The 12,649-nt window shown below is 43.9% G+C and overlaps 1 protein-coding gene across 1 annotated transcript in view; it reads left to right on the top strand.

Annotated features, from left to right (window-relative positions):
* Window positions 1-12,649, top strand: part of LOC102002634 (protein kinase C-binding protein NELL1) — a gene marked incomplete at its 3' end in the record, with an annotated part of 791,170 nt that overhangs the window by 237,127 nt on the left and 541,394 nt on the right. The window contains exon 11 of the mRNA XM_013354877.2: window positions 10,625-10,724. Within this exon, the coding sequence (XP_013210331.2) occupies window positions 10,625-10,724 (100 nt within the window). The remainder of the gene's footprint in view (window positions 1-10,624; window positions 10,725-12,649) is intronic.

Raw genomic sequence — 12,649 nt, 5'->3', positions numbered from 1 at the left:
GCGTGTGTGCGTGTGTGCGTTCACATATGGGCATGTGCATGTGTGCATGTGTGCGTGTGTGTGCATGTGTGCGTGTGTGTGCATGTGTGCGTGTGTGTGTTCACATATGGGCATGTGGAGGCTAGGCATCACCTTGGGTGTCGACCTTTAGTGTCTTCAACACTTTCTCGAGACAGTGTCTCTGAGTTGGCCGGGAACTTGTCAAATTGGCTAGCTACCCTCTCTCTCTCTCTCTCTCTCTCTCTCTCTCTCTCTCTCTCTCTCCCTCCCTCCCTCTCCCTCCCCCTAGCATGAGGATTATAAGCGTACCCCTACCATACTTAGCCTTCTAGCCTTTTATATGGGTTCTGGGAGTTGAACTCAGGTTCTTATACTTGTATGGCATAAACGCCCCCAAATAAAACCAACATTTTTGTTCTCTCTTGTGGTTGTGTACCTTGAATGCAGTCCTGTGTGCAGTTCTCACTTGGAGTTTCAAGGTGGTTACAATGCTTTGGCTATTGGAGGTAGAATTTTCTGATAACTTCAGAAGTCAGAGTGTTGGTTGTCCAACATGCTTCCTATCTAGGACAATTGAAACAAATTTTCCAGATTTTTTTTTTTTTTTTGCACATGACCGTGTAGATACCTTCTTGTGGCACAATGGTTTCAGATGTTTCTCACATGGAGACTACCTCTCCCCAGGACAAACCTTTCCAAAGACTCAAATGGAAGATCTGATGCTTCCTATGACCTAGTCCCCAAAGCTGTGCGGTACTACTTCCTCCTAATTCTGTTAGTTATATCAGACTGGCCAGTTTATCATGATTTATCATGAAGGAAGTTGCTGAGAGGGTGTGACTACCAGGAGCATGCATGAGTCATTAGACACCAACTACCACAGAAAATCGCCTGATATAGTTTTCTTTTTGAAAATACCTGTGTCCACAGGCACATGCCTTGGCTGGCAGTTGTTAACACATCAAGTATTTGATAGATTGGCTAGAATCCATTGGCAACCAAAAAATCCTTTAATTGGGTGAAAATCCTCCTCTGCCCAGTGGCTTTACTTTTTTGCCTTCTGGAGGGTATGAGAAAGGGTTTGTTTACTCTGACAGGGTAGTACCTGTCACCTGGAAGAAAGCCTTAGTTGAAGAATTATCTAGATAAGGTTGACTTATGGGTATGTCTGTGGGTCTTGTCTTGATTGTTGATTGACTCAGCCCACTATGGGCAGCACCATTTCCTATGCTAGGCACTGAACTGTCAGTGTGAGGAAAGCTGGCTGAGCACAGGAGCCAGTAAGCAGGTGGCACTTGGAACCCTTGTCTCTCACTCTGCTCGTGACTGTGGGTGTTGTACTTCAAGTTCCAGCCTTGATTTTTACGTGATTATGGACTTTAACCTGGAACTGTGAACCAAATAAGACTTTTCCTCCCTTAAGTGAATTTTGGTTGGGTAATTATTACAGCCACTGAATGACACTGGGACTCGTATCTCAGTGTCAATAGTTGTTGGGTGTAGGTCTCCTTTGCCAGCATCAAAGGTGGGGATGGGATGGCAGTGAAGACTTTTTCATCTCTTCATCAACCAAGAAGCCCCCAGGCCTGAGAAGTGGCATAATTTTCAGCCCAAGATGTAGTGATGAGGCGAGCAGGCCTGCTTTTTGTTTTGCCCGGCTCCTGCATGACTAGCTTAGCCCCAGAATAATTACACGGAAACTGTATTCATTTAAACACTGCCTGGCCTATTATATCTAGCCTCTTCTTAGCTAACTCTCATATCTTGCTTTAACCCATATCTAGTAATCTGTGTATCACCACGGGGTGGTGGCTTACTGGGAAAGATCCTAACCTGCATCTGTCTTGGGTCGGAGAATCATGGCGTCTGCCTGACTCTGCTTTCTTTCTCCCAGCATTCTGTTCTGTCTATTCCGCCTATCTAAGCTGCTGTCCTATCAAAAAGCCAAGGCAGTTTCTTTATTAACCAATGAAAGTAACACATAGACAGATGACCCTCCTACATCACCAAGATAGGTGCATCCCAATGGGGAATATTGAGCACACAGAGAAGAAAATCTAAATCTAAATCTTCAGTGAGCATGAGTTGTCCTTACCTCATATGGCCCAACCACTTTACTTGACTACAAGTCTGGATGGCATGATCTCTGTAAATGGCTTCCCTTGTGGGGAGGATAAATGATTTAGATTCTACCTTTGTTTTTCTCTCCCACCCCAGGGAAAGGTGAGATGATTAAAGGTAATCCTGCCCACTCTGCTGTGAACCACAGTATAAGCCGCAGGTCTGACACTCACTAACCCTACTCTTTTCTTCATTTTGAGCAAAAGCTTTGGTGACTCTCACCGGAGTCTCAATTGTGACCAGGTCCTTGTCATCATCTGAGATGATCAGAGCAGATATGCTTGAGACATGTAGAATGAATGGGCATGGGTTGAAATGACGTCTTATCTGAGTAGCCTGCTGGTATGAAACAGACATTCGGTATACTTTGGGTCATTTTCCTCCACGTTCAGGATTAATAACCTAGAAAGAAATTGGGCCAGAGAACTCTTTGTGCAAACAGTATGTGTGTCCATGCATGCATGTGTGATTCTGTGTATTCAGAGGAAAACTTTTGTTCAGTTTTGAAAAATGATTTACTGACCTTCTGTAAATATTTGAGTTCTTTTGTCCACAGAGAAAGGAGTCATTTACTATAATATTTAACATTTCTTGTATTCTAGCTACTGTTTGAATATTGTCTAAGACAATTAAAACATGTTACGACATTTTAACTTCAGAATAACCCTACAAGGCATGTACTACACAGATGTGGGACTCAGGATCAGGGATTAAGCTACCTGGAGGCTGAGTGAAATAGTTGGAATAAGAACTTGGTGGTCTGGCTGTGAATTTATTTTTTAGCTTTTCTATGATGTCCCTTCAGGCTTATGTTTATCTGTAACAATTCTTGGTTTTTAATTTTAGAGAGGTAGTGTGTTCTTTTCTTCTCCTGTTATGGTGAAATACTCTGACAGAAGCAATCAAAGGGAGAATGGTTTTTCTTTACTCATAGATTTTAAAAATACTTATTTTTTTATTCTTTAAATTTCACACATGTATAACATGAGTTTTAGCCATCTTCACTTCCTATTAGCCTTTATATTGATACCATTCTTCTTTCAATCCCCCTCTACTTTCCTTTCTTCCCCAGGTATGTGTAGGTGCTACTGGGTTTCATCATGCTTGCTTGCACGAGCATGGGTAGGAAGTTGTTTCTCCGTGAGGGTAGCTTATCAGTGGCTACACAACTGAAGAAAAGGGCATCTCTGTCCCAGCAACTGTTAGGTGTCAGTAGATCTTCTCAGACAGGTGGAGCCTCATGGCTCCCTTCCCCGTCTCCGATGCAATATTGATGGATCTGGTCTTATGTAGGTCTCTTGCCCATCCCCAATGCACTATTGATAGGTCTAGTCTTATGTAGGTCCTGTCCCCATCCCGGATGCAATAGTGATGAGTCTGGTCTTATGTAGGGCCCTTCCCCATCCCCGAGGCAATATTAATAGGTATAGTCTTGTGTAGGTCCCCTCCCCATCCCTGATGCAATAGTGATGGGTCTCATCTTGTGTAGTCCCCTCCCCATCCCCATCCCCGATGCAATATTGATGAGTCTAGTCTTTTGTAGGTCCTCTCCCCATCCCTGATGCAATATTGATGGGTCTAGTCTTATGTAGGTCTCTTTCCCATCACTGATGCAATATTGATGAGTCTGGTCTTTTGTAGGTCCCCTCCCCATCCCTGATGCAATATTGATGGGTCTAGTCTTATGTAGGTCTCTTTCCCATCCCTGATGCAATAGTGATGTGTCTAGTCTTATGTAGGTCTTGCTCTAGTAGCACAGGGGCACTAAACAGATGACGAGTGCAACAGCTATGTCCTTTTTGTGACATACCCCTGTCCTCCAGCTCTTACATTCTTTCAGCTCGGTCTTTAGTGTCCCCTCTGGGCTTATCATGGTGGGGAAGTCATGGGAGCTAGAGCTGAGGATATATTATACTCATAGTCAGCAGGCAAAGTAGTGGATGCTGGTTGGGTCACTGTTTCCTAATTCAGTCACTCAGAGGATGGTGCCACCCATAGTTGGGTTGGGTCTTCCCCACTCTTGATGTAACCTAGATAATTCTTTATAGGCATTCCTGGAGGCTTATCTCTCTCTCTCTCTCTCTCTCTCTCTCTCTCTCTCTCTCTCTCTCTCTCTCCCTCTCTCTCCCTCCCCCCTCTCTCTCTCGGGTTTAAATTTTTTATTATTTTTATTGATTTTTATTGAGCTCTATATCTGCTCTCCTCCCTCCCTCCCCCTCCCTTCCCTCTCCCATGTTCCCCATGCTCCCAATTTGCTCAGGAGATCTTGTCTTTTTCTACTTCCCATGTACATTAGAACCATGTATGTCTCTCTTAGGGTCCTCATTGTTGTTTAGGTCCTCTGGGATTGTGATTTGTGGGCTGGTTTTCTTCACTTTATGTTTAAAAACCACTTATGAGTGAGTACATATGCTAATTGTCTTTCTGGGTTTGGGTTACCTCACTCAAAATAATGTTTTCTAGATCCATCCATTTGCCTGCAAATTTCAAGATGTCATTATTTTTTTCTGCTATGTAGTACTCCATTGTGTAAATATACCACATTTTCCTTATCCATTCTTCCACCAAGGGGCATTTAGGTTGTTTCCAGGTTCTGGGTATGAACATAGTTGAACAGATGTCCTTGTGGCATGATTGAACATCCTTTGGATATGTACCCAAAAGTGGTATTGCTGGGTCTTGAGGAAGGTTGTTTCCTAATTTTCTGAGAAATTGCCACACTGACATCCAAAGGGGCTGTACCAGCTTGCACTCCCATCAGCAATGTAGGAGTGTTCCCTTTACCCCACATCCTCTTCAGCATAAGTGGAAGCTTTTCTCTTAAGTAACTCTTGATCTCGTCAAGTCAACAATCAGTGTTAACTAGCATACAGACTCTGGCCAGGGCACACTGACTCTTCCACAAAGGATGGTACTATGAAAGGCCACAGAAGAATATGGAGGCATTTTTAGTGACTGTGCTCAGTTGGGACAGAGGATGATAATGGGTGTTGATGGGACTGGTCTGCCCTGTGCAGCCTTTCTCTGTGTTTAAACCCCCAGCACTGTATAGCTTCCGTTGTATGTAAGATACCAACTTCTCCCTAAGAAACTGAAAATGATATTCCACAAGTACTGTCTTGAGAGAATAGGGGAGATGCTGGTTCAAATAATGCCTGTTCTTTGGTTCAGTTAGGGATTTCCCTCTGATACAAGGCTACTCAGTTCTCCAACCATTCCTGTTTTATGGGATTGGATAAGAGACAACTTTTGTCTCAAATTCCTTCACAGGTTTTTCCAGAAGTTAACACATTATTTTTAAAAAGAATTTTTTCCCCTGCTTTATCTTTGTGTCTGTGCCTGTGAGAACAGGTACACTTGGAGGCTGGACATATTTGATCTCCTAAGCTGGAGTTAGAGGAGGTTGTGAGCCAACTGATGTGGATCCTGGCAACCAAATTCTGGTCCTTGCAAGAGCCTCCAAAGTTCATAACCACTAGCTATACCTTCAGTCTAACATATTAGTTTTTAGACTGTTTGTTTCTTAATTTTTTTTAAAAAATGATGAGATTATAGTAGGGCAGTGGTGGTGCACACCTTTAATCTCAGCACTCAGGAGGCAGAGGCAGATGGATCTTTATGAGTCTGAGGCCATCCTGGTCAACAAGAGCTAGTTCCAAGACAGGCTCCAAAGCTACAGAGAAATCCTGCCTCAACCCCCACCTCCAAATTTAGAATAATATGAAGATTTCCTCCTCCATAGCCCTCTCCTTGGTCTCCTTCAAATACACTCTCTCTTTCTTTATTAATTGCTATTGCATGCACATATGTATGTACGTATATATTTTAAATATAACTTGCTCATATGTGTAATGTTACTTGTATGCACGTGTTTAGTATTGGATAGACAGTTGGTGTGCTCTTCCCTGAGGGAGATGATTTCTTCTGCTCTCAGCACTTCTTAGTTCTGTTAGTCTTCATGAGGCTTTGTGGGATTTCTCCCATCCACTTTGCATGTGTATTGTTGTTTTCCTTGTCAAGCTCCGGTTTAGGCAGTCATGTTGGTGAGACCTCCTGGGTGTAGTAGCTTCTGACATTGCTAGGAGACAGGCTCTCACAGCGAGGTCCCACCATTATTATTATTATTATTATTTTGGTTTTTCGAGACAGGGTTTCTCTGTAGCTTTGGTGCCTATCCTGGCACTAGGTCTTGTAGACCAGGCTGGCCTCGAACTCCCAGAGATCTGCCTGCCTCTGTCTCCCGAGTGCTGGGATTAAAGGCGTGCGCCACCACCACCCGGTCCACCATAATATTTTTAAACCAAGATCAATAACTCCTAATAATCTCGTTTCCATTTGCCCCACCATGAAATTTTTTTGTCAGGAAGATTTCCTCTCTGGGGTGGCATTTTTCAACTTACAGATGTTTGGGTGTTGTTAGAAATTCAAGTCAGAGCCCAGCAATTTGTATAGAACTTGGAATGTTTACATTTGACCGCTGACTTGGAGTAGTTACTCGGAAATAGGAAAAGAAGAACAGCCGCATTTTTATATTAACACAGAGCTCAGTGTAGGAGTCACAACACGCCACAATCAGGACTATTCAAAAATAGGAATGACAGGTTACATTTTACTGGCAATAGTTCTCAAAATAGAGCTGAAAAATGTTTTTCCTGGACTTCAGTGGATTTAGGTGTACTTACACAACTATGATTTCAGTTCATGTTATTTTAAGAATATGCAGATTTAAACTTTGGAATTTGGTCTTACTTATCAACTATATTAAAGGTTAATTAGAACCCTTGGTTTTGGGCCAGTGAGATGGCTCAGTAGGTAGAGAAACCTGCTGCTACCAAGTTGATAACCTGAGTTCAGTCCCCACAACTGGGCCGGAAGGAGAGACCTGACTTCTGCACATTATTCTCTGACCACTACATGCATGTCATGGAACACACATGCCCCCAGAGAAATAAATATTGAAAATTTTAAAGAATTGTTGACTGATGTAACCAATATATAGAGTAGACTTTTACAGAATGATCACTTTTAAGAAGTCTTCTTTATCAGAAGTGAGATTTGAACCCATGCCTTCAGGAGTGTGGGGGTGGGAAGAAGGGAGGACAGAAAGAGAGGAGGAGAGAAGGAGAAGAGGGAGGAGGAGAACCTGAGGGAACAGGATGGTTGAGATGGGGAAGGACAGAGAGGGAGAACAAGGAAAGAAATGTCTTGACTGTGGGAGCCATTATGGGGCTAGCATAAAACCTGGCACCCGGGAAAATCCCAGAAATCCACAGGATGGCCCCAGCTAAGACCATAAGCAGTAGTGGAGAGGGTGCCTGAACTGGCCATTCCCTGTCACCATAGAAACTTCATCCAGCCTCTGATGGAAGCAGAGGCAGAGATCCATGGCTAAGCACCGGGCCAAGCTTCTGGAGACTAGTCAAAGAGAGGAAGGAGCAATAATATGAGCAAAGGAATCAGGACTGTGACAGGATACCCACTGAAAGAGCTGACCTGAGCTAGTGGGAGCTCACCAACTCCAGACTGATAGTGGGGAACCAGCATAAAGCCAAACTAGGCCCCTGAATGTGGGTAATAATCGTATGTATGGTTTGGGCAATGTGGGGGGGTCACTGAGAGTGGGACTAGGATTTATCCCGAGCGCTTGAACTGACATTTTTTTCTTTTTTTATTTATTCGGTTTAAAAACAATACCAATCCAAAACCCCACTTCCTCCCCTCCTCTCATTCCCTCCACAAACCCTCCCACCCCACGCCCCTCTAATCCTAAGAGAGGGTAAGACACTTTGCTTTGAGGAAGGTCCAAGACCCTTCCTACTACATCTAGGCTAAGCAAGGTATGCATTCAAAGAGAATAGGATCCCAAAAAGCCAGTACATGCAGAAGAAACTAGTTTGGTCCTATGCTTGACAAGGAGCACTTTTCATGAGGAGTATATTGAACTGACTTTTTGAAGCCAAACTCTTTTTGGAGGGATACCTTTCGGCCTCAATATAGGATGAAGGGCGTTGGTCCTGCCTCCGAGTGATGTGTCAGACTTTGTTGACTGCCAATGGAAGCCTTACCCTCTCTGAGAAGTTGGGGGAAAGTGGGGAGAGCTGGAGGAGGGGAAGGAGTGGGGACTGGGCTAGGTATGTAAAATGAGAAAAGATCATTTAAAAAATAATTAAGAAGAAGTCTTCCATAGCCTTTAAAGTATTTTATTAGCAAATATATATACATATGAAGGTATACATATACACACATGTATATGTGTATACACACACACACACACATACACACAGACACACATGCATATTTGTTAAACATGCTGCAAAATTTTGGACTTAGGGGGAAAAATGCAAGGAAGTAATCATCCGGAATCTGAGTACCCAGTGATGAGTTTTTTAGCAGTTAGTATTTTGATAACAGCTTTAGTGGAATAGTGAAACTCATTAATAGTCTTAATTTGAGTCGTCCTAGAAGCTGACTGTGCACCAAGGCTTTCGGCATGAGTGCCCTGTTCAAGGAGTGCTCCCAGCAGGACCCATCAGACTGGATACAATAGATGGTGGGTGGGAAGAACCCGAGCATGGGAGAAATCAGATGAGAGGTCACATACAGCCTGAACATAAATTATAACTCAGAGACTGTTCATTTCGTATGTGTAGGCATCATATACTATCCAGCCATGGGCTTTGGCTCTTGTCATGGGGTTGTAGAACTTGAAAGTAGCTTCCTGCTTTTTGAATGGATGCAATGATCCATGTACCCTCTGTCAGAAATGAGCCAATGTTAGGATGTTAGGAAAGCATCCAGAACTTGGATATGGGAGCACAGTTTTCTTAAAAAAAATTTAGCAGTTCTTATCGACGCCGAGGCAATGTCGCAGAACCGGTATATTACAGCGGGATGATAGGCTTGGAGTTGATAGTGAGTCGTTTATTTCCCTTTACGGTCAGTGCAGTTCCTCACAGGAAGGCGCTTAGCAGCTGTTGCCTTGTGCTAACTGTTTGACTCTGATGTCGACAGCTGTTTTAGACCTGTCATTTGCTGTTGAGGCTAGATACGCACCTCTGTCATCTGACTTGAGGAATGAGAGTACACTCTGATGGGAGCAGAGGACTGAACAAGCAGGATGGAGTGTTGAATCTGAGGGTCGGTCCCCCATGGAATCTTGGGGAAAGTAAGCGTTTTCAAGAACACCGGAGAAAAAAGACAGGAGACAGAATGCTAGGGTGAGGCTGGCTGTGTCAGAAACTTCCAGAAAGAAGAGGAAGCCATGCTGAAGATTACTTACCGTGAGACACGTAGATGATGCCTGTGGCTTACTTTGTGCTACCAACGTGACGGCACTCACACAAGAGTCTGTGTTTCCTATTTATATCTGGCATTTAATGCTTTATCTGTGCGCATCTTTAGGAGTGAGTGTCCATTCTGTCAAATGGAGAACTGGGTGGGTGGAGGGGTCGGGGATTAAGGGATTGGCAAATCTCTTAGAAACATAAAGCATGGCACCTGTCTCTCCTGGCTGTGTAGCTCGGTCTTGTCCCCTGACCAACCTCTGTTTGGGACTGCCTTTTGACTAAAGCAAGGCTCCTCTTCTTGGCTGTCTTAAACATCCTTGCAAAGAATGGGAGAGAAAAACTAAATGCTTTAAATAAAGTGTCTCCAATCTTTTAAAAGAAAGCAATTAATAGGCTAATTTTAAAATTTCAGCCTAAAACTATCAGTGTACAGTGGCTGAATATTTAACATTGTTGTGAATTGTGGTATTTACAATCAGAGGAAATATATTTTTTTATCTGTCTGATGTTCTTTCATGCCCATGTACCTTGTCTACAATCTTGACCTGTAAAATCTTTCTTACTCAGTTATTCAAATTTCCTGCAATGTGGCCCCTTCATTATTTCTCCTGTTTGGTCAGAGCTGATGACACTGTGTAGCGTATTAAATCACATTTATTAGAGCACATTTTAAAAGGAATTTCTGCAGTGTATTAAAGCTCCTAGCTTAGGGATTATATGTCTCATTCCATCTGAACTGTAAGTTTGCTGACAACGAGGAATAAGCCCTGTTGATGTCTGGTGACAAGGCTGTGGCCCGTGGAATGTGGGAGGTGCTTCCCAGGAGCCTGTTGTACACAACACAGGGGGTACAAAGTGAGCTATTGCATTTTACAGCACAGAACTCGGGCCCTGACACAGGAGGCTGCCACACTTAGCTGTCAGCTGTTGCAAATTATTAGCACGTCCCATGGGCATCCCTTTGCATTGAAAAAAGAGACTTAAAAAAAAGTGACTGGAACTTGTTGAAACCTGGGCTGTTTTGATACAGAAAGGAAGCCTGCTTTCTCTCCCTGGATTCATCAGTTTGACTTGTGGGATTGTCTTTCTCAGTGGAATTCCCGAGAAGGCTCTAGGTACCCATTGGTCACCTTTGCAATCTAGTAACGCAAACTATTAGAAGCTCCTGTGATTGGCTCTGCACCGGAACTAACTCTTCCCTGGTATTTGGCTTCTAGGATGGAGTCTTGGTAAAGATGACAGAAGCTTGCCCTCCTTTGAACTGCTCCAAAAAGGATCACATTCTTCCGGAGAATCAGTGCTGTAGAGTCTGCCGAGGTGAGTGAGCTAGCTGGAGGCTTCTGGGCGGGGCTGGAGGTTGGCATGGAGGTTTGATGGACAGTGGTGCAGATGGCAGCTTGCCTTGCTCATCCCTCCCTGGTTTCAGAGACTTGCGGAGCCCATCTACCTTCCTCTGAGATGAGCTCCGCAATTGCAAAATGAGGATAATAATAGGATCCCCCTCATAAGACTGCTGGGAAGATTAAATGGGATAACGTGTGAGCACGAGCAGACATCCCAGCATGGGACAGACATCCAATGAGCAGTGGCTTCTGTATTGAAGGAAATGATAGTGCCTGGAATAACAGCCATTACTATCATCATTATTACATTTTCTCCCGGAGTGGGGCTGAGCTGTGCTCCTCCCTGCCTGCCTTGTCTATGGGCCAGTGCTCTCTCGGAATGACTCATGACGTCAAATGAGCATGCTTGCCAGTTAATTCTCAGGCAGGAATTGTTTTCTTTTCTATTCCTGGACCCTCTTTCTTTACCAGATTTATTCTTATGCATTCAGTTGTTAGCTTATAAATGGATGCTTTCCTGAAGTTCTCCCCTAGGGAGAATTAGGTGAGTTAGGAGAATCTAGAATGCATTCAGAATCTTAACCCACTAATCCAGTAAAACATAGCTACTATGTCATAACTGTGCCTATTCCAAGCTCCTCCCATTCTGCAATAGCCACTGGGGTAGAGCCGCCCTAACAGGATTGTTGTACTTTCTGAGTAAAGGAGGATCCAGAGTCTAACAGTTTAATCCCTTTTCTCTCCTGCGTTCCTCATGCTCCGTTTTTTATAGAAAGCATTAGCAACATTTTTCTTTCTTTCTCTAAAGAGTTACAAAGTAAACATTTTAGCTTTCTGTTATATTTTCTTAATGCTGCTCCTGAGGCACAAAAGGATGCAGGAGTGTAGGTGTATGAGCTGGCACAACAGAACTATTTATAGGCATACCTGGTAGCGGGTCCTGATGGCCGGCTCTGTACTCAGCACCTTCTGATATGTGTGGAAAACGTCCATTGTTTTGATGCTTTTTCATCTAAGGTTGTGATTGCTCTCAGTGGTTGGTTCAACTCTGTAAAATCTCATTGCTCTCTAAGAATGGCTGTAGAATCAGGAACAGATAATAGTGCCCTTGTGCCCCGGCTACTCTGCCTCTGCTGTCCATGACTTTTCCCCAGGAGATGAGAACAAACCTCTGTCCACTCCGGATAGGGCACTGGAGACACACCGAAGAAATAATTCCACCCAAGTCTATCTTGATGAACCAACGAGTGTATTGCAGTGAGTCATAGAAACATGGCTGGAGGCCGTTCATGGGAGCGTGGGCCAGGAGTTGTGCCCGGGATCATAGGTGAGGGGCTCATTCTTTCTGAGCCTCCTAAGCTTGTTAAGTGTTTGAGCTTTGGGAATTTTCTTTAACTTTTGGAGTCTCCTGAGCCTCCTCCTGGGTGTGTCTTCTTTCCAAGGGCGGAACATATGGCTTATTTGCAGCTGGAAGATCTTAGAAATGCCTAAATATTGAGTTGAATTTTCAGAGAGATGCATTTATTGCGAACCAATAAGGTTGTTAGGTAGGCCTTGCAATTTAATGCAAAATCCATCACTGGCTGTTTGTTGAGGTGCCAGGGGGGCTTCTGCTTCTGCAGATTCTTTCTGATTAATGGCTTCTTTAGAGCAGAACATTGATCAGGGCACAGAAACTCAAGAGGAATTTCACTGTTCTGACCTAGTTTACAATAGGTGGTCCTGCCTCGGTTTGAGCTTGTCTGGCACCCACACTCTTTATCAGCGAGGCTACTGGCTGGGTGTGTCCCACAGGCGCACCTGGCTCCCACGGGAAGCACTGTGGTAGCTTTTGCCAAATCTGGTTCAGGTGCAGAGGAACAAGAGATGGGGGCAGACTTCATAGAGTCCGCCTTAGTG

The sequence above is a fragment of the Microtus ochrogaster genome, unplaced genomic scaffold (assembly GCF_000317375.1).
Source record: "Microtus ochrogaster isolate Prairie Vole_2 unplaced genomic scaffold, MicOch1.0 UNK76, whole genome shotgun sequence".
NCBI classification, from domain to species: Eukaryota; Metazoa; Chordata; class Mammalia; order Rodentia; family Cricetidae; genus Microtus; species Microtus ochrogaster.
The sequence above is the reverse complement of the archived record's forward strand: the minus strand, read 5'-3'. Positions and strand labels throughout refer to the sequence as shown.